The sequence below is a fragment of the Danaus plexippus genome, chromosome Z (genome assembly GCF_018135715.1).
Source record: "Danaus plexippus chromosome Z, MEX_DaPlex, whole genome shotgun sequence".
NCBI classification, from domain to species: domain Eukaryota; kingdom Metazoa; phylum Arthropoda; class Insecta; order Lepidoptera; family Nymphalidae; genus Danaus; species Danaus plexippus.
In genome coordinates, this window is record NC_083559.1 from 6924352 (window position 1) to 6943957 (window position 19606).

General features: G+C 29.6%; 4 protein-coding genes across 7 annotated transcripts in view; 2 read left to right on the plus strand and 2 right to left on the minus strand.

Moving 5' to 3' along the window:
• Nucleotides 1-169: 169 nt before the first annotated feature.
• On the minus strand, nucleotides 170-7942 carry LOC116777826 (E3 ubiquitin-protein ligase UHRF1-like). The gene is made up of 16 exons (XM_032671564.2): nucleotides 7688-7942; nucleotides 6681-6846; nucleotides 5723-6065; nucleotides 5494-5634; nucleotides 4835-5037; nucleotides 4658-4758; nucleotides 4325-4529; nucleotides 4103-4191; nucleotides 3931-4015; nucleotides 3627-3753; nucleotides 3218-3367; nucleotides 2557-2695; nucleotides 2243-2486; nucleotides 1962-2149; nucleotides 1786-1884; nucleotides 170-1540 (listed from the first exon to the last, which is right to left on the minus strand). Exons 1-16 carry the CDS (start codon nucleotides 7835-7837, stop codon nucleotides 1391-1393), a joined length of 2580 nt encoding a protein of 859 aa, XP_032527455.2. The 5' UTR covers nucleotides 7838-7942; the 3' UTR covers nucleotides 170-1390.
• Nucleotides 7943-8975: 1033 nt separating this feature from the next.
• Nucleotides 8976-10304, plus strand: LOC116777686 (uncharacterized). Its single transcript, XM_032671361.2, has 7 exons — nucleotides 8976-9102; nucleotides 9177-9269; nucleotides 9368-9455; nucleotides 9536-9655; nucleotides 9740-9855; nucleotides 9926-10061; nucleotides 10125-10304. Exons 1-7 carry the CDS (start codon nucleotides 9034-9036, stop codon nucleotides 10268-10270), a joined length of 768 nt encoding a protein of 255 aa, XP_032527252.2. The 5' UTR covers nucleotides 8976-9033; the 3' UTR covers nucleotides 10271-10304.
• A 406-nt stretch (nucleotides 10305-10710) lies between these two features.
• On the plus strand, nucleotides 10711-12860 carry LOC116777388 (biogenesis of lysosome-related organelles complex 1 subunit 2). The gene is made up of 5 exons (XM_032670907.2): nucleotides 10711-10907; nucleotides 10988-11049; nucleotides 11573-11703; nucleotides 12000-12111; nucleotides 12224-12860. Exons 2-5 carry the CDS (start codon nucleotides 11001-11003, stop codon nucleotides 12361-12363), a joined length of 432 nt encoding a protein of 143 aa, XP_032526798.1. The 5' UTR covers nucleotides 10711-10907; nucleotides 10988-11000; the 3' UTR covers nucleotides 12364-12860.
• Nucleotides 12861-15306: 2446 nt separating this feature from the next.
• LOC116777215 (glucose transporter type 1) overlaps nucleotides 15307-19606 on the minus strand; it is a 37654-nt gene continuing 33354 nt past the window's right edge. For 2 of the 4 annotated variants that reach the window (XM_061526224.1, XM_032670625.2), the window contains exons 15-17: nucleotides 19375-19514; nucleotides 18625-18740; nucleotides 17896-18036 (exon numbers count right to left, since the gene is read on the minus strand). In XM_061526224.1, the coding sequence (XP_061382208.1) occupies nucleotides 17951-18036; nucleotides 18625-18740; nucleotides 19375-19514 (342 nt within the window). In that variant the 3' untranslated portion in view covers nucleotides 17896-17950. Of the gene's footprint in view, nucleotides 18037-18624; nucleotides 18741-19370; nucleotides 19515-19606 lie in introns of those variants that run through there. The other 2 variants (XM_032670627.2, XM_061526225.1) reach the window with 2 other exon arrangements.

A 19606-nucleotide genomic window follows, 5' to 3' on the forward strand; every position in this document is an offset into this window, starting at 1 on the left:
ATTATAAAAAAAAATGAATATCGTTCATATCTTTTCTAAATATTATCTGTAATAGATTTTTGTTATAAAGGAAATCTATTCTAATGTAATGGTGTAACTTTTCGTACAGTGATAATTGTTACCAGAAATTTTATACGGTGTCATCTCAAATGATTGTAGAGTGCATGAATAAAATGAAAAACAAATTATTTATTATTTAAACCAACAATACATTGCATTTCGAACACAAAGTGTAATTAAAAAGAAATTGTTAATTATTACCATATTATTACATAGATATTATAAACAACTAACGAAGTGGAGAACGTTTTAAAAATTAAAATCGGCGACTATTGAAATTTTAAGTGTTATTTCTTATGTATTACGTAATCCTATTAAAACAGTTATATCAAAAAATTAAAATCTTACAAATTAACACCTAACAGTACTCATATAAGTTGTAATGCCTTCAAAATAACACGTTGACAAGCTATATATATTTTTGGAACTCATTTTAAAGTACATAGGAAAATCATCATAAAATTAAAATTATACTTAACATAATTATTTTTATGAATTTTTTAGCATTAATACTAGTATTTTTTTTCTTAATAGTGGAAACAAACTTAATTAAAAACATTGTATCATCATTATAAAAACATTTTTTATATTAAAAAAAATTATGATTATTAAAAATCAATAGTGTTAATAATCCGAAGTTATGAGTATATCGGCTGTATGATCGAGTTTACATTATATTAACATACTGATTTTTTACATAAGCTACTTGTTTTGAAAGTATGTTAAAATTTCGTGGGTTATTAAAATGTTATCCCAGAGGATAGATTTATTCATATCTAAAATTAATAAGCCATAATATTTAGACATTCTAAAAGAGACGAATTTGTAACAAGAAGTCTGTTCATAATAAGAATGTAAGTAATACTTTACTATATTTAACCACTATTTAAAATAAATTCTTATATCTATCAACGTTACCCGTTTTCGTGTCTTTGTAAAAACTTTCCCTTAAGTTTGCTTAGAATACATTGTAAGTAGCCAAGGCAGAAAAATTGTGTTAAAAATTAACTTATATTTAAAATGGTTTACTACGAAATCTAATTTAAATAATATAGATTATATGAAATTCTACTTAAGACCTTTGGATAGTTCATTATTTGTACCAAAATTTTAAGGTGCATTTTTTAGTGGTTGTATTATTTTCACATCAACAGGGACGTACTCTGTGGTGAAGGTAGTACTTATTTTGAATCAATATTTACTACGATGTTTCTTTCCAGACTGTCTACAATTGCTATGTACAAATTGTTTTTTTTCTCATCAAGCTCAGAACTGCTCGTATACTTTTTTCTCTCTAAAAAGTGTTAATTCCTTGAGCACTATTTGTTAATTATTTCTTGCCGGCATCATATCCTTTTAGTATGGTTTGCAAGGCTTTCTTTAGTTGTTCGTTCACTTGTACTTCCATTTTAGCGAGACTTTGTCTACAACATGGGCAGCCCTGGGAATCCGACGACTTGAACGCTAGCTTCAGACAGCCCTGAAAGTAATAAACTGATTTTATATCCTACAAAATAAAGTTTTATCTATTTTAAAACTAAAGTACTGTGTCCAAAACACAGAGGTTGATGAGTTCAATGTTTATGTGTAGGTTATTGTTATTTAGAACCATATATATAAATAGCAAAAAAATCACATTATTATTAGAAGAGTAAATTTCTGTTTTAAGTTATGTATAATTCAATAAATATAAGTGTCAAATTATAAATTTAGATTTTAACTTACAATACAAAAGTTATGAGAGCATGGTGTAGTGACCGGGTTTACAGCCACATCTTGACAGATGATGCAAAGGAACACTTGAGTCACATGCTCTATGAATTCCTGAAATTTACAGTGAAATCCAAGGTTAGTCAACAGCAAATGTAAAAATGTTAAGACATAATATTATGAATATTAACCTTCTTTCCTTGCTTCTCACAGACGTCTAAACAGTCGCCCCATAATTTTGAATTGAGGGTGTCAGCCATCACACTGTCCTTTTCCTCTCCACTAAGCGGTTCTTCCGCTTTTACTTTTTTGTTCTTTGGACTTTTCGTAAATATGCTCGGTATTACAGATTTTCTATTCTCTTTTTTCGGGTTCGTGTCTGTATTTAAACAAATAGCATTATGTATACAGTTAAGTAACGGAAGTAAGACAATGAAGGAAAATACTGAGAAATTAAATTAAAATTAAATACCTTTGCTTGTAGATTTTTCAATTTCAGATGAGGACTCACTGCTGTCTGACAAGCTTTGTTTTTTACGGACTTTACCATTCTGAGGTGTTTTTTGTACTTTCCGTTTTTTCACTACTGGAGACGAATCTGTTTCTGATGAAGAACTTTCGTTACGTTTTACTCTTTTTGAAGATTTTTTACTATTCGTTGCTTTTTCTTTCAAGGCTTTCTTTTCCGCTTCCGCTTCTAAATAGCCATCTGGGTACTTAACGTAATAATTTGTGTAAATATATAGTTAATAATAGTTTCATCCATCAAGTTGTATCAATACTAACCACGATATTATATTTTTTTGCCCCCGTTTCCCATGGTGCTGGACTAGGGTCATCTCTCCGCAGAAGGTACTTCCACACAATATACCCGGATAGACCTCTTTCGGGATAATATTTCACCACCTTGTAGATACCATCGTATCTGTTGATAGAATTAGTGACGGTCATATTAATATAAAATTTGACAAAAATGTATTAGATTAATCTAGGACTTACAAAATTTACAGGTATTCACTTCAAACATCCTTATATTATTTTACCCTCCCCCCCACTGATACATACATCATCATCATCATCATCATCAGCCTATCGGAAGCCCACTGCTGAGCATAAGCCTCTTCTCGCATGGAGAAGGTTTGAGCATTAATCGCCACGCTTGCTCAAAACGGGTTGGCGATTTCAAACTTATAATTTGATATTATAAGTCCAGGTTTCCTCACGATGTTTTCCTTCACCGTCCGTCAGTGGCGTCTAAATACTGTTAGAAAGTACATATGACTATGAAAAATCACATTGGTACTTGCCAGGTTTCGAACCCGCGCCCTCACGCATGAGAGGCGGTCCTTTAACCAGGCCACCACGACTTCTGATACATACATTTGATTAAAATTATTTTGGTATGTATTTACTATGTTCTAACATACATTATGTTTCTAAATATTACCGTATTCCTTCCTGAGGTGCATATTTCGGAAAGTGTTTCATCATCTTGCAGGATCTGACTACCCTCACTGGTTTTCCTCTGCGCCAATCATCCCCAGCGTCCCCACCGTCCTCACTCACCTTATCAACGGCACAGTTGCGAGCCAGCGCTCTAATATGTGAAACAACTTTTTTTGTATACCACATCGTCATAAAAAAGTCATTTTGGACAAAATGTATATCAAAAATCACTATAACGTAAGATTATATTGAAAAATACGGAAATAAAATTAAATTCCGAAGAAAAAAGATTGGCGTACACCTGAATTTACACCAAAATAATTTTGAGATGTTCTGATATTCGTGACAGCCAATAACAAACCGAAGGCTAGAGGCCGAATTATATGAAAAGCAACAAGATATATTCTCACTTGTTCTCCCTAGTAAGAGTTTGATCACATGATTGTTCAGCGGTTCGCTTGTTTCCCGACAGATTTCTTCCACCGCTACCAGTATAAGTGAACTCATAGCCGTTGTCGACATCATCTTCATATCCACCTATAAAATAAAATCTATCGTAACATATACACAATCATAAAACATTAAAACTTAGTAACTCATAGAGACAATTATCATTTTTTTATTTACTTTATATGCTTAATTCTACAAGACAAATAGGCCTCTAAAATCATATCTATTACTATTTGATTAGTTTTTAGTCTTAACATTACCGACCTGACAGCACTATACTGTAGGCTCCTTCAATGTCCCGGCCATGTATTCCGGAAACTGGTGGTCTGTGCACTCCTGATTCAGAAAGCTGTAACATTTCAAAGACCATAATTATATTATACATCTTCAAAAAATATATATACATATATGTACAAGGTACATATTATATACATACCTGTATCCTAAATCTCCAACACATTCCAACTTCTATTCCAGGTATAGGGCCAAAATGGTTTAGGGGCATTGGACAAGTTTTTGTTTTTCCTAAAAGTACATATATATCTCAAATATTAATAAATTTATTAAGATCAAACACAAATTTATAACACAATTTATATATTTTTAATATGTGTATATAGTATACATAGTATAGTAATAACATTATATAATAACCTACCAACACATGCCATGCCTCTGCCCCAATCTCTGTTAGTCTTAGAAGTATTGGATTTTTTTGCTTGTTTGGATGCACCGGGTGCTATGACATCGTTTGGATCCCGCTTACATGATGGACAATACCAGTCATCATCTGGTAGCACGGTCAGCGGGGGCTTCAGACATACCATGTGGTAACCATTGTGGCATTCATCACACAGAATTATCTGGAAATAAAACATTTAGAACATTTTCACACATCTAAAAAAATGATGATTAATATTTAAATAATTAATATTATTATTAATATTAATAAGTTTAATAACATGTAGTAAAAATATACTGTAATATTCACCTTATCTGGATCATTTTTTTGGGCACATAAATAACATCCACATTCCTTGCAGGGTTCTTCTTCATTGTCTCTACATTTTAAGCAATTCAGTGGTTTAGATCCTGTTGATACAAAATTATTATAAATTACACTAAGATGGTAATTTATAAGTAAAAATAACAAAAATATGTTACATACTGGCTGCCGGTGTTTCTTGTATTGACTTAAGATAATCTTCAGTTCTCTTTTCCAAGGGCACTGGTTCCTCAATAGTAAATATTTTATCATGGATTTTAACTTTAGTGTCATTTTGTGGAACTGAGTCTGGACCGAGGTACAAAGTTCCAACAATCTCATAGCTTGTCCTCAATTTTTTTATTTCATCTACTTTGAAATCATACCTAGAGAAATATAGATTATATTTCAAAACAGACATTTACATAATGAAAATCAAATTGGACACCAAATATTAATATTAAAATGAATTATTAATTAATTTAAGTATACGTAATAAAATTACTTGAAAATTGCATATAACCTATATTATTTAATGGGAAAAATTATCCATCATTTCACCAAACTCAAAAAGTAATAAAAGTCCACTAATTTACCATAAATTTGGGATAAATGCAGGAGACTTACTCTTTCAACAAAATCTTTTGTAATTAACAAAACAATGAACAATATCAATGACACATCAAAAAATCACATAACCTATAATTAATTACAAAAATGTAATAGAATGTAATAAAATTAATAATGTATTTAAATATCAATACATTACTAGCAAAAATAGAAGAAAATAAGTTCTCTATCTTTAAGAATATATAGATATGTTTGAATATACTGTTACATACCAATATCCTTTTTCCAATGGTTCATCAGTGTTGTGATTTATCATGACCTTTTGTCCAGGCTTTAAATCCTTGACATCAATCTCGTGCCGAGCTCTGGGTCTTATTTCTTTGAGCTTACAAAACAACTCAGAATCTTCTTCACTGAAAAATTTTACAATGACATTTTGATTATGTTATCAAATTAAGAGGACTTTTTCTATTATTAGGGAACAAGGAATAGAATACTTACTCATCATCTAATTGCACCTTATACAGAACATTCTCTGCTGTAACTTTTACTGTTTTTACCTTAAAATCCTTAGACAATCTCTTTCCATTTGTCTGTTTTGTAAAATATTTAGCAATACCAATCTTTTGTGTGTTTGACTGTTCAGAGATATTACTTGGTGGTTTGTTTTCAAGATCATTTTTATTATCCAAACTACTATTTAAATCTTCCTTGTTTTGTTCATTTTCATAATTTACTTTAGGATCTAGGACTATCCTAATTATTTTACCTTCTAACCAGGCACCCTGTTCTCTGTCTTTGACATCAACTAAATCCCCAACTGCATAGACTGTACTTGTAACATCTAGAAGAAGTTGGATATGATATCAATTATTCACATAATAAGTACATACTTGACTAATCACGTTAATTCTACCCTGTAATTCTCTGTATGAATATTTTTTTGGCAAACATAAAACCCAGAAGATTATAAATCATTATTTTTGTATGGTTGTATTTTAATTATTTATGTATATGAAACTAAAAATGGGTATACAAATAGATTTGTATTGATTAAAAAAGATTAGTTTATCCAAAATTTCAATGTTTAACATGAACTAATTTTGTTCCAAAAGTAATAGTCCATAAAAACTAATACTCCTATTTCCATAATAGTCTACAAGGCCTACCAATGTGTTTCTACAAAATATTTGAATTTTCAATAAGTAGTATTGGCTTATCTTCATTTGTTAACACCTAAATAAATTATCCATATAATTGTCTACAGAACAACCTAATTTGTGTGATTTAAACATGTAGGTAAAATGATTATCTGACTTCCAAAACACTTATGAGAAAGAGACCTATAAGAATTTAAATTCTGTATTTGTTTTTCAAACCTATTTAAAAGTTTCAGCACATGAAATTAACATTGATAGATGTAGGTATTATGGTTATTAAAAGATATAGTTTATTTTACCCGTATAAACTATTGTTTTCTCCTCAAAGTCGGATTCTTTTACTTGCTCTTGGTTGCCAAGTGATTTCTTTTCATCTTCACTTTCAACAGTCTGGGGTACAGCAATGAGCTGGATTACATCATTCAGTTTAATGTTATAGTCATGAAATGTGTAACCATCTTCTAGCTGTGAATTGTTTTAACTATATATTAAAAATGTTATATTAGAGGATTTACACAACATATATAAAAGAAAGTCATGTTAGTTACACTATTTATAACTCAAGGATGGATTTATGGGTTATGCTGAAAATTGGTGGAGAGGAACAGAGTTTGAACGGTCAGCTATACATTTCTAATTTAGAAACTAACACAAAGTCGCAGGCAAAGACTAGAAATTTATACATAAAAGAAAACAGGTATTTACAACTTTTAATGTTATTAAGGATACAAAAATAATGAATTCATAAAAATAAGAAGTAATAATCAAAAAGCAAAATGCTGTTGTCTTTATATCATGGCTATGCAGCCATTATGTTATAAAGTAAAAAAAATGAAAGTCTTTGAATTTTTCCTACATTATAATACAATATTTGAAAATTTCTATTTTTTTATTTTAATATTTTTTTAGAAAAACACCAGGTTATTGTTAAACATTACTTTATAACGTAAACACCAAAAGCATTGACTGGACCAGAAATTTAAGGCAACAAAATTAAATTGTTGTTCATATTAAACCAGTAGCTTTTGCAATATGATATATCCAGTGTGAAATTAAGAGCCATGTGTAGGTTATATATCAAAAAAATAATGCAATCAAATATATTTTTAATTAACATTTGCAATAGCTTTTGTGGAAATGGTTATAAAATACAGTTATCAGACATAAATACATTTACAATAAATCGTATATTTCTATAATAAAAAAAAATAAACATGTTTCTGGTGTAAATTATGATATAGTATCTTAGCTCAGCATTAAGAAGTTTAACCTTAATTTTAACATAGAAAGGAAACTATAGTCATACCAGTTTTCCGCCGTAAAATAACCGTTGTAACTTTGGTTCGACATCAAATTTTTCTTTTATAATACGTCGAAACTGTTGCAACTTCGTAAGTTTTGATTCTACTACAACAATAGTATCAGGTTTACCAAACATGCGCACACGAACGTGCATCTTTATGTATATTCTTATTAATATCGTAAAATTGAGGGCACTTCTTTTTCATTTGTGATTGCTTTTAAGAGTGTTTAAAAAAAGTTCGGTCCATAACGCCGACAAGTTTAAATTTTATGACATTGTCAGATTAATGGCGCGAAATGATGTTACCAGCTTGTTAGACAGAATAGGTTAAATATAAAAAAAAAAAACTATTTTCGATTGTTTCAGATTTAGTTCACTTTCTGCAATTGTTATTCAATTTAAGATTACGAAACATTTATAAAAATGAAGTATCTAAAGAATTATAATTAATATTTTATTACCATTTATTATATTGAATATCATGCAATATTATATTGCAATTTGAAAAGAAAAAATAAACTATGAAATATGAATTTTGGAAGTAACGGTAAATTATTATATAGTTTAATAAAATATTATGCATGTGATTCCTGTCGATTCATAGACGTCATACAATAAAAATCAGGAAATTTTCAATTTAGGGAATCAAAAACAGATTTTTTTTTTCTAAAATATAGCGATTGATAATGGGAAATGAGTAATAGAAAATGGAATACTAAATACATAATTGATAATGGAAACAATCATGCAGATATGCACCTTTACACGTATATTTATTTAATCACATATCGAAAAACACAAATCCCGCAAAAGATTTTTATGAATTAATCTAAATATTAAATATGGTTATGGTATATTTGTGGTAGATAAAACTACAACACATTACACGATAGACTTAATGTATATAAAGAGTGTCTTTGTTATAAAATTAATTGTGATAATTATTGCAACAAGATCCCCTGTGGTAATATATTGTCCAAATATCTATTGCATTTACAAGTTTTCAAACAAATTTTAAACTTTTAATAAACTGCGTCTCGTTCAACTATACAAAATGAGTTTGATTTGGAGCAATGAGTTTATAAAAAGACTTAAGATTTCAGTAAAACGGGTCCACTATAAAATAAAGTAAAACTTAACAAAAAAAAAAAAACATAGTAAAAGTTTCATTTTACATCATAATTCATTCGGGTTAAAATTAATAACTAAAACTATTAAGTTAAAAAATTGATTGGACCGTTTAATTTACCTTATCGAATATATTGGAAACAAGTATTTTAGGCTCTTTCGCTACTAATTGGTATAAAAGCAATAATATTTACTTTAGTAATAACTGCAGTGTTTGGAACATGTTATACTTCAAAATACTCTTATTATTAATTTCTTCCAATTTTATTTATGCAAGACATGCTTCTTTGGTAATTAATACATATCTAGTAGCTTAGTTTTACTTATTTTTAACATTTTATTGTTTAAAATGATTGTTTAACAGCATCCGGTTTTGGTGGCGCGTTCATCTTTGGACTGGATGCCCAGTCGAGTGAACTCATTGTATTCGGACGTTGGGGCATGGAGTGGCAAATTTGTTTGTATTTGTTTATATATTTTAGCAAATTTGTCTATTTTTAAAAATAACGGTGAAATGAAAATGTTTTATATCAATATTCACTTATTTAATCACAGAGGCCTGTAATGGACGAAATAGAATCAGACGAAGCATTAAGATTCTACCAATTTCTTAATTATCTAGATGGGGGAAGTTTTGGAACTGGTAACTTAATATTTTAATGTATATTAATAATACATTTTAAATGTTGTTATTTTTAAAATAATATAGTTTTATAATAAAAGGTCCATTAGATGAGTTTGTCGAGGCTATGAATCGCTTAAACACATATATGAAACAGCAAAACAGTAGAGAAACACAAGTTAGAGGAATGCGCGAGCTAGAAGCTATTAACGGGGAGAAAGGCAACATTTTTTTTATTTTATTGAATTATTTAGTATTTTGAAATATTTCTTTTTGATCTTAAATATGTGTGTATAAATGTTAAGGTAACAGTATTAAGACTGTTCTCGAAGTGAGCACAGTAATTATGCGAAAAAAACGTAAGTTCTTCTGTACCGGTGAAGTTAAAGAACCAATTGTAAATAACAAAATTATATGTAAGGTAAGTTTTGTTTAATGAATGTAGTAGCCTACGAAGCCTCTTTAAATCTAAGTACTAGACTACGTTCTAGGATAGAATTTTACTACCTATAGCTGGAACGTCTTGTAGAGATGCAATAATGTACTGGCATCCTGGCTTAACAGAAGAGCATTACTGTGTAGGTGCTCTAGAATCCAAGAGTCCGGTCCATATAATGGATATTGAAGGTACTAATTATATTAATGGGAAAGTCTAATTGATTCATTTTAATTTAATCGGTGTCTTTTTAGGGGAAATGTTTTGCAAAGGCGACGACTACTCAAAGCGAGAATATTTATTGGCTTGTGATTTTTATGAAGACCAAGAAGCTCCGGTTGCCGATTTACTTCAATATTATCCTGACCCAGATCCTGAAATTTCACCTAAATTGTTTTAAAACCACAATTCCTTAAATACATAATATACGACTACATTTGATTTTATTTATAATATATAAAAAACAGTGTAATGTTTTATTTTAATTTTGAGATCATTTAATTTTTTTCAAAATATCATCGCTAAAATAATTTTATTATGCTTAAAACAGCTGTTGCTATTTAAAAATAGCTTTAAATTACAATTGTAGAGTTGTTCTCTTGTAGAATTCTCTTAATCTTATTAGTACCTAGTAGAGATTCATTTGAAATTATTCATATAAATCTTAAATGGATATCATTTGTTTCATTTGTTTAAAAAATAAATGCTGCTTATTAGCAATTAATGTGTATTGGCTTAAACCTTGTTTAGAGCACATTATAATTTCTTGCGGTCGCCGGTATAACTACTATTTAATCTGTTGAATGACCTTTCACAATTGTAGATTGACTCTGTGGAAGTTTATCTGTAAAAAAAAAATCATTTTTCATGTTGTGGACAGTGAATAAGAATGAGAATAATATTGTTATTAAAGTATAATGAACAGTAAACGAAAACTTTGACGAAACACAGCAATGTTTAGTTAAAATTCATAAAAACTGCAAATTGAAAAATAATATTTGATATTTTCACCAAAAGGAGTTACCATTTATTAATAGGTATGTAAAACTTATTGATACATATTTAGTATTTGCAGGTGTTTGTAAACACTTTAATAATCAATATGTTTTTACACTAGCATAAAAACTAAAATGTCTGAGGAAGATTTAGACAGGTGGACGCAGGAGGGACAGAATAGAGGTAATTTGTTTATAAAATGTCTGATTTGCATTGCAGCTTTTTAATTATTTATTGTTTTATAAAGGATCAGATTAATTATGTTACAACATAATAAGTACATGAAGTATTTCTTTTTTTTTTTTTAATTTATGACCATTTATTTTGTCACAGCAAGGTTTCTGCTGTAAAAAGCTTTTTGAAACATTCTAAGAAAACTTTTGTTTTTTTATTTTTTTTATTAAATACCTCATTTAATAGTTGATATACTAGTTTCTTCACATACAACAACAAACTATTCTAAAGAAAATCCTTCTTAAATATCCACCGAGGAAATTCCCATTATTTAATCTCACTTAATATTTCAATTAAATATAATTTAATTTAATTCCAATATGGTCGATTTTTATGGTTATTTAGTTTGTCTGTATTGATAGCATGTTTGTAAAAAATTGGCCTGCTGTAGTTGAAGCCAATTTATATGTTCAGTATATTGTAAACATATTTTTAATCAATATAAATTTTACCTTTATAAATTATGTTACAGAGATGTATTTGTCAACAAGTTGTTCAAGTTTTGAAATGTTGGATCCTCATGATCCAATTATAAGTCGTTTAGCGACCCATCTCTTTAAGAAAACTAATGATTACTTGCAAGGAGAAATGTCAGCTGGGCAGGTGACTTTGTAAATTTGTAAATTAGTTGTAATTTAAACGCACTACCTATTCCTATTATACTATACTTCCTTAATAATCCTTCTACCAAAGGTGTTACATGTGTATATGAGTTTAATTGTAGAATTGTATTAATTTTTCAGTCTCTGTGATAGTTCAAATGTTAATTAAATCTTTTAAAATTTTACACATTTCTTAAAAAGACATTTGGTTTGCATTTTAAAACAGCAAAGAAATGTAATAATTTTCTCAAACTTTAACATAATGTGGATACAAATCTGTGTTATTAATATTTTTAGGATCATTATAATCTTCTGGAAGAGATAAACAGATTAACCATCACCAAATATACAGACCTCAGAAACCTTACTGTGAACTTAAGCAAAACTTTAAGTGAATACAATGAAATGTGTAAGTAATTTTAAAGTGTCTAATATTTTGTTTTGTTTTTTTTTATTGTTACAAATGTATAACAATTCACAACGAAATAATATTTAGCTATTCAGATTTATTAATATTTTAGATAATATACTCATAAAGCCACTGCTGCTACAAATCGATGACATTGATGCTCAAGTATCACAATTTGAGATAAACGCTTATCGTTTGGATAATTACACCAAACAATTGAAGGCACGTTTCAAGGAATTAGAAGAGAAGTAAATATAACCCTTTAATATATCTATTGCTATATTATGTCGTTTGTAGGTTTAATATTTTTCTGTCAATGAAAGTAATAGTACATTGTGTATGAAATATAAAAAATACATTTTTGATAATGTACATTTAAATTTAAGTACTTTATATTTAAAAACAATCAATGAAATAATGTAAGGTGTTACTATTTTTATATCTTGAAATTCCATAATGATGTTAATAAATTTAATATATTAGCAAAATGTAAGAAGCAATATTCATTATTGTTATTTTTGTTATATAATATATATTGGTTAATAGATTTTAGTATATAAACTAGTTGTTTTTCAGTTTACACCCTCCATCATGGTCCTTATATATCATTTTCTTTTTGTGTAACTTATGTCAAGCCATAAGCTGAATAATTTATTACAATACATACATACAACACACTACATACACTAGTCAAGTGTAGGAGTAACATGATTTATTAAGTGAATAAATAAATTTTTGAGTTTATATTGTGTGGGTGTTTCTCTGTTAATTACTAGGTATTTATTTATAGGAATAGCATGCTGGTAATATTTTTGATTATACATTAATATCATAATAGATCCACAACAAATACTTCCATTAAATTGAAAATATTGATTGTGTTCTGAAAAACCTATACTGGGACTGGGACTGGGACCAAATAACAAGTGCAGGCACTGAAGTCTCCAGCAGTGGCTTGAATGTATGTACTCCAATAATTGCAATATTTTGTTTTTTTTCTCTGGAATTTTTTTATATTGCCAGCCTGTGATAGAGATTTTAGATCGGTGACACTGCTTCAGGCTTATCAGCCTTGTTTACATCCCTGGGCTATATATGTCAAATGAGAACCTGTGAAATACTCAAACGACTTTATTATGCAAAAAATAATAGTAATTAGAATATATAGCAAGAATTAAAATATATTATATACTGTATAGTAGTTATGGTACCTGTTGAAGGTGGAACTATTGATATCTGTTTTAATTAGCCTCAAGTCGTTATGACAGCTAGGGACTACTAACAACACCAACCAACAAAATGAGAATATACATATGTTTAAAATTAATTTAAATTTATTACAAAGAGGAATGAAAGTATTATACCAATAATCAGCCAATATATGGCCAGTGCTTTAAACGGTTATACTATAATGAAACTAGAATATGTAATCTGCACAACCACTACACTTATAATTTGTGCCCACATATTGTAATAGATAAGAGAGCTTGTATATATTATACTTAATGTATAAAATCTAAACATATAAGAAGGCGTAGCTATACATGTGTTTCTGTTATATATAACAGAAACATATATATAATTACGCCTAATATATAGAATAGTGTACCACTATATGAGAATGTGTTAGAACTTTAACTGGCTAAATATTGTATCGTTACCATTGTTATCGAAGATTTATGAATAATAAACATTTAATTTATCAATGTTAGGGTTTGTCGAATATAATACACTCATAAATAACTGGTGTAAGCCCAGGTACGGGGCTACTGCCTAGTACGGACATTTTTGGTAATTTTACATTGGATAATTTCCTAGCTAGTTCTAAATTACAAGATATTGCTAAAAAAAAAATTAAATTTGTGTGAGGACCACCGGATTTGAATTCCTTGATGTGTAATAATATTTTTCTATATACACTCGTACGAAAGTCAATTTAGCTTGTTGATTCTTACTTTAAAATGTATAAATTTTTAGACGTAACAACTCTGGTCACGAGCAGCGAGGAAGTATTTTATAACTGTTGGTTTATGACCTCTCTATTGAGAGATTGCTTTATAAAAATGTTGATTTAAAAAGTAATTTTTATTAATAATGTTTGGTTATATAGGTTTATTAGGTTTGGTTTGGTTAATAGGGACACTTAAGATATTTTGTAAGCCACATCTGTAGATTTAATCTCATCTATTGCTAAAAACCTTGACCGATGTAAATTACAACGATATTTTAAAACTTCTGCCAATTTTAAATCTAATTTACTGCAACTGTTTTCACGTATGGATAAATTCAAATGTTTGATTTCCAGACAAGGTTACAACTAGAAAAGAAAGTGGTGTTAATCTACTAAAAATATGAATTATGTTATACTCGCATAAGATTTAAAGTACAAAGTAGTATTTTTTATTTAAAATTGTAAGAGCCCCATCGGTCTCATGGCTGCTGTCAGAAAGTTTTGACGGCTTTAGATATATTTTATTATGAAAAATATATGTTGCCTGTATTACTTTTAAAACTAACGTAAAAAAAGTGTTTGAAAAACACTTATACAATTTATTTAAATAATAATAGAAAAAATCAGAGTTTAAGTAGTATTATTAAAGTTTCTAGGTGGCCTTAGGTGTTAGTAAAATCAGATGAAAATATGTATCAATAGCTATATTTGTATAAACCTTTAATTATTCTATTTCAATTAATTTGATAGACATTTATTTCCCTTATAAAATATCACCTTTACATACTGATCACATATGCTTTGCTTCGGCAAATATATATTGATATATAGTGAGTTTTAGTAAAAGTAAATATCTAGAAAAAATGTTTGGTTAAAATAAAAAAGACTGCAACACCCCTTTTAGATACTATACGGTAAAACTATTGAAGCTAATATTTTTTAAACTTTTAAGGTTTAAGATCAAATATTCTTCTGATAAATACAGGATCACATCTTTTAGTTTCCTGTTAAGTGAATTTAAAGATTCATAAACTTTATCTAACCTAGATCGTGCATCTAAATTCTATCTTATTTCTGAAGCATTCTACTTTATTTGAAAATGTATTCTTAATAGTTAGTGCTACTTTCTAAGGAAATTATTTTTATGCACTACACGGGTTTCTTGTGTCAAGATTCCCGTTTAGTAGTAGCTCCAACTCCTTTCTTCATGAACATTAAGTGAAAATAAAAAAAACTCATTTATGTATTTTTGAACGTTTTTATAACAAGTATTAGTTTCCAATAAAATTTTACAAGTTCCTTTTGTACAAGTACGGAGAAATCTCCGCATATTGAAACTTAAAGGCATTTGAAATATCTGTGGCATATACTGTGGATAGTGCTTAGAAGGATTTAGGGTTTCTTTCACTAGCGAATGGGTTTGCTTTCCCAACGAATCTGTCCATCCGTGCATCCATCATCGATACGACACCGATGTTTCTATACTAAACCTAAACGGAGTTTTGATCGCAAATGAGCAGAATCATTACGATACAATGGAAATTATCTAGGAATATAAATCTGATTATTATAATTATTTTAACTTTTATCTGGAAGCATACTATAACGCAGAATGGGTTAGAATCGCTTTGGCATAACAAAATATATTATTTAATATTATTAATTTTTTTTTTTTACGAAAATAACAATTTCCCTATGAATAAATACATTTTAATAACATAATATAATTGATATATTTACATAACTATTCTATTTTTTTACAATGGCGGTAGAATATCAACATATTAAACTTTTAAATATTTTTAACAGTATTTAATTTTATATCGGATCAAATAATTGTCTGCAAACTAAAGGTAAATTGTAAATAAAACGGTCAAAAGTGATCTAAAGAGGGAAGATTAAGAGGAAGTATCGGAGAGGAAATACGAAGCTACAAGTTGGGAATATAAAGTAACAATCGCCCGAGGGCCCATACAGACGAACTGCAGTTTTCTGAACGCGCGGTTTGTAAATGCGCGCCCGCCTCAACACTACTCTCGAAATTCGATAGACACATTTTTTTAGGCCGTGCTACCATTTCCCGTTCCGGAGGCTATGGAACTCCCTAATCTTAATATTGAATTGAGCAGTTATTAGATGAACGGACGAACAGATTGACTACAACCCTGAAGTAACTACTGAATCCTAACTAATAATTAATGAAACATTTGTTCATTCTCTAGGGCGTATAAGTTTAAAAGCTTTACATTCTTAAAAGTCTTCACAAATTGTATAATTTACCATACACTATACTTTTCATCAATTAAAAAGATAATGTTTTATTATCTCTTATCACTATAAATTAAATATATATTCTAAATGTGGGAACAAAAATAAACCACTATCTTATAACAAGTATTGTGAATCGTGTTTTCTAGGTTATTTTGTTTTGCACTAAATAAATACAATATTTTATTTGATCAATTCCCGCAACTGCAATTAAACTGTATGTGTCCAATGTCAATTATTATTTATTTATCAATAATATTTATATTGTAATTACAATGTTTCGGTCATTTTAGATATGACTAATCTATAATTAGGTATAACAATAATAATTGTGAGTAAAAGGAGAATAAAAACATTCTTAAAATAATATAATTATGTATAAAAAATCAACAATACAATAAAGTCACATCATGTATTTACATCGTTTTTATACACTTCAGTGACAATAATCATTGTCGTAAGCAAAATGTACTCTCGTCGTACCCATTTTATATTATTCTAACTTTAGTTGGCATTTGACCCGTACTGTGTCCTGTGTCCCCTACAGTGCCAGATACAGTGGCATTATATAATAAGAACAGTAAGTCATTTCCTCACATTATTGCATACTTCCGCATCGAACTCCGCTTTAAAACAGTTCATGATTAGTCTTATTACTTTCTGATTATTGTAAAATTATTAGTCTAATGAAAAAATATTCTATCAAAACAACTTACATACATACATTCAAACATTTAACTATTAATAACAAATGTTAATTTTGAGCAAGTACCTTGGTATTTCTTGAGATATTTATTTGCGCAATTTACTTTTACATAAATATATTGTGCAAAAATTATAATCAGTTTGTTTAAAAACTCTTATAATGTAGCATTATGTTATGTACTCCGTAGCCTCACTTTTAATTATATAAACAGATAAATGAGTACGTGCCTTGTTTTCGTCTGTATAGGACGTACAAACACATTCCCGTTTCGTTTGGGACCACTGAAGAAGATGACTTATCATTTTTATTATAATTATGTTATTGTAAATTTTAGAATCACTATTGTGTGCATATTGCATACTGTTAGTTGGCCCAGGCACAAGAACGAGCTTGTTACGTCGCGCGTCGCCATCATTGCTTTCTAGATATATTCAATAAATCTACTATATCTTTTAATATAATGAATTAACATCATCTTCGCATACTTATCAGTTAACTTTATTAATATCTGAAGCTTAATTTGTCTCGTAAATCGTCACACGACTCTCAATTAAGCCTTATCCGAAATCTGCTCAAAATCTTTTCAATTTTGTATAATTATCATTATTTTTAAGTAAAATTTAAGACCTAATTAAAATGGGTACAAGAAACCGATGGCACTTTATACGGTACCTAAGTATGTTTTATTATGTAGGTTCGTCATAAAATGACAGACTAAACAACTATATATTAATTTACGCCGTGACTTACATACTAATTTCGTTTTATAACCTAATCACATCAATTTAGAACATTTGTTGTGTGGTAGTGATAGGGGCGCGGCCCGCCGTTTGACGCTTGAGTCCATGAAACAAGAAGTTGGCGGCGGCCTTGATGGGCGCGACTAGGGGCGCACGCGCAGCGGTCTCCCATTGTCAGACGTTGCCCGTGGCAGGGAACCGGGGCGGAGGCAGTGGCGGCGGCGGCCGGGCCTCCCCCGCCACCGAAGACTGCTCCGACACTGAAGAAGTAGCACAGCCTTGTATTATATCTCGAATGTCAAACATCACTCGCCATAACGCGGACATCAATAGTTTTGTATTGGGTACATTCCATTACAGTACATGCAATGTAATCGCAAATTAACTGAATATACCACTGTAAATGAAATAAAGTAATTCAACTTTGATTGAAATATTATGTAAAATAATGATAAGTTTAGAAACATAACTTCCTAAAAGTTTTCTCACCCCATAGCTCTTTCGGGAAACAAGCAATTTGTAAAAAAAAATATGCAGTCTCGGAATGCACTAAACACCCTAACATCGCGAATAGGGTTATGTTGAGCAGAAGGAAATAGGGAGGATGTAATTATATCGACACATAAGCAAGCAAAACAAATAAAGTACCATATGTTTCAAACACGTGGTAGAATGTTTAAAATGATGTTGATATACAGTGCCTTGCAAATTGCTGATAACCTGAAAATGAAGGCACACATGGGATGGTGTTTTGAAGTAAACAGTGAAAACACTATAATATCGAGTTGAAAATCACAATGATAATAATGTAAACAGAACGCTTGATAAGCGGGTAGGTAAGCTCTTACGTGAATCGTGTTTTTCATCGACGGGAGCAGGCGGCGGTGGTGGAGGCAGCTGTTGTTCGAGGGCGTTCACGCAATTCATCATGCTTCCATACAGCCGGCTGTCTCGGAAACTGTCCCTGGACATACGTCACACACCTATCACCACGCGAACACCCCAACCCCCAATTTCAACGTCCAGTTTGCCACCATTAAGGTATTCCTTTTATGTGATTTTAAAACACGTTCGAACACTTGATGATTGTTCGTACTGATTGTTTCTATTATTGTAAGTTACAAAAGTCTACATACTTATTGTGTAATATATCATTGAACAGCCCCAGTAATAATCTTTTACTGATTTGATATTCGCGTTATTTGGAAATAATTTCTTTATTTTTAACAAAACTTGTATCGGTTTTACAGTTTTTGTATTCTTTGTGGGTACCACTATGTTATTTACGACATAAATCATGAATATAAAAAAAAATTATTCGCGGAGATTTTGAAGTTTATATAATTATAAAAATTTTATACAGTCTTTTTTACTACAGTCAAACTTTTGTAATTTATACTAAAAAAAGTCACATATTTTGAAAACACGTGCATAGCGTGCTAATGGCTATGATTTAAAATCACGTTGCAAAAGGTGCTTCTCAATAAGATAGCGGTTGGTGGACAGAAAATATGATCTTCCGTGGAGGTTTTCGTTAGGTGCTTTTAGGATTGAGATGAATAATAATAAAATATATATGTATCACGTTAGTATTTTACCTTCCATTAGAATTTCGGAACAAAGCGAGGATCTCTTCAAAGGTCTTGTTTTTGGTTTCAGGAACTTTTTTATACGTAAAAATCCAAAAAATTGCAAGGAATACGCTAAAAGGCAGGAATGTATAGTTTTCCAATAGAGCCTGTCAAAATACAATAACATTTTAATAATTCTGCTAATTGGCATGCATTGTATATTTATTAAATTATTAAATCACATAAAAATTATAATCCC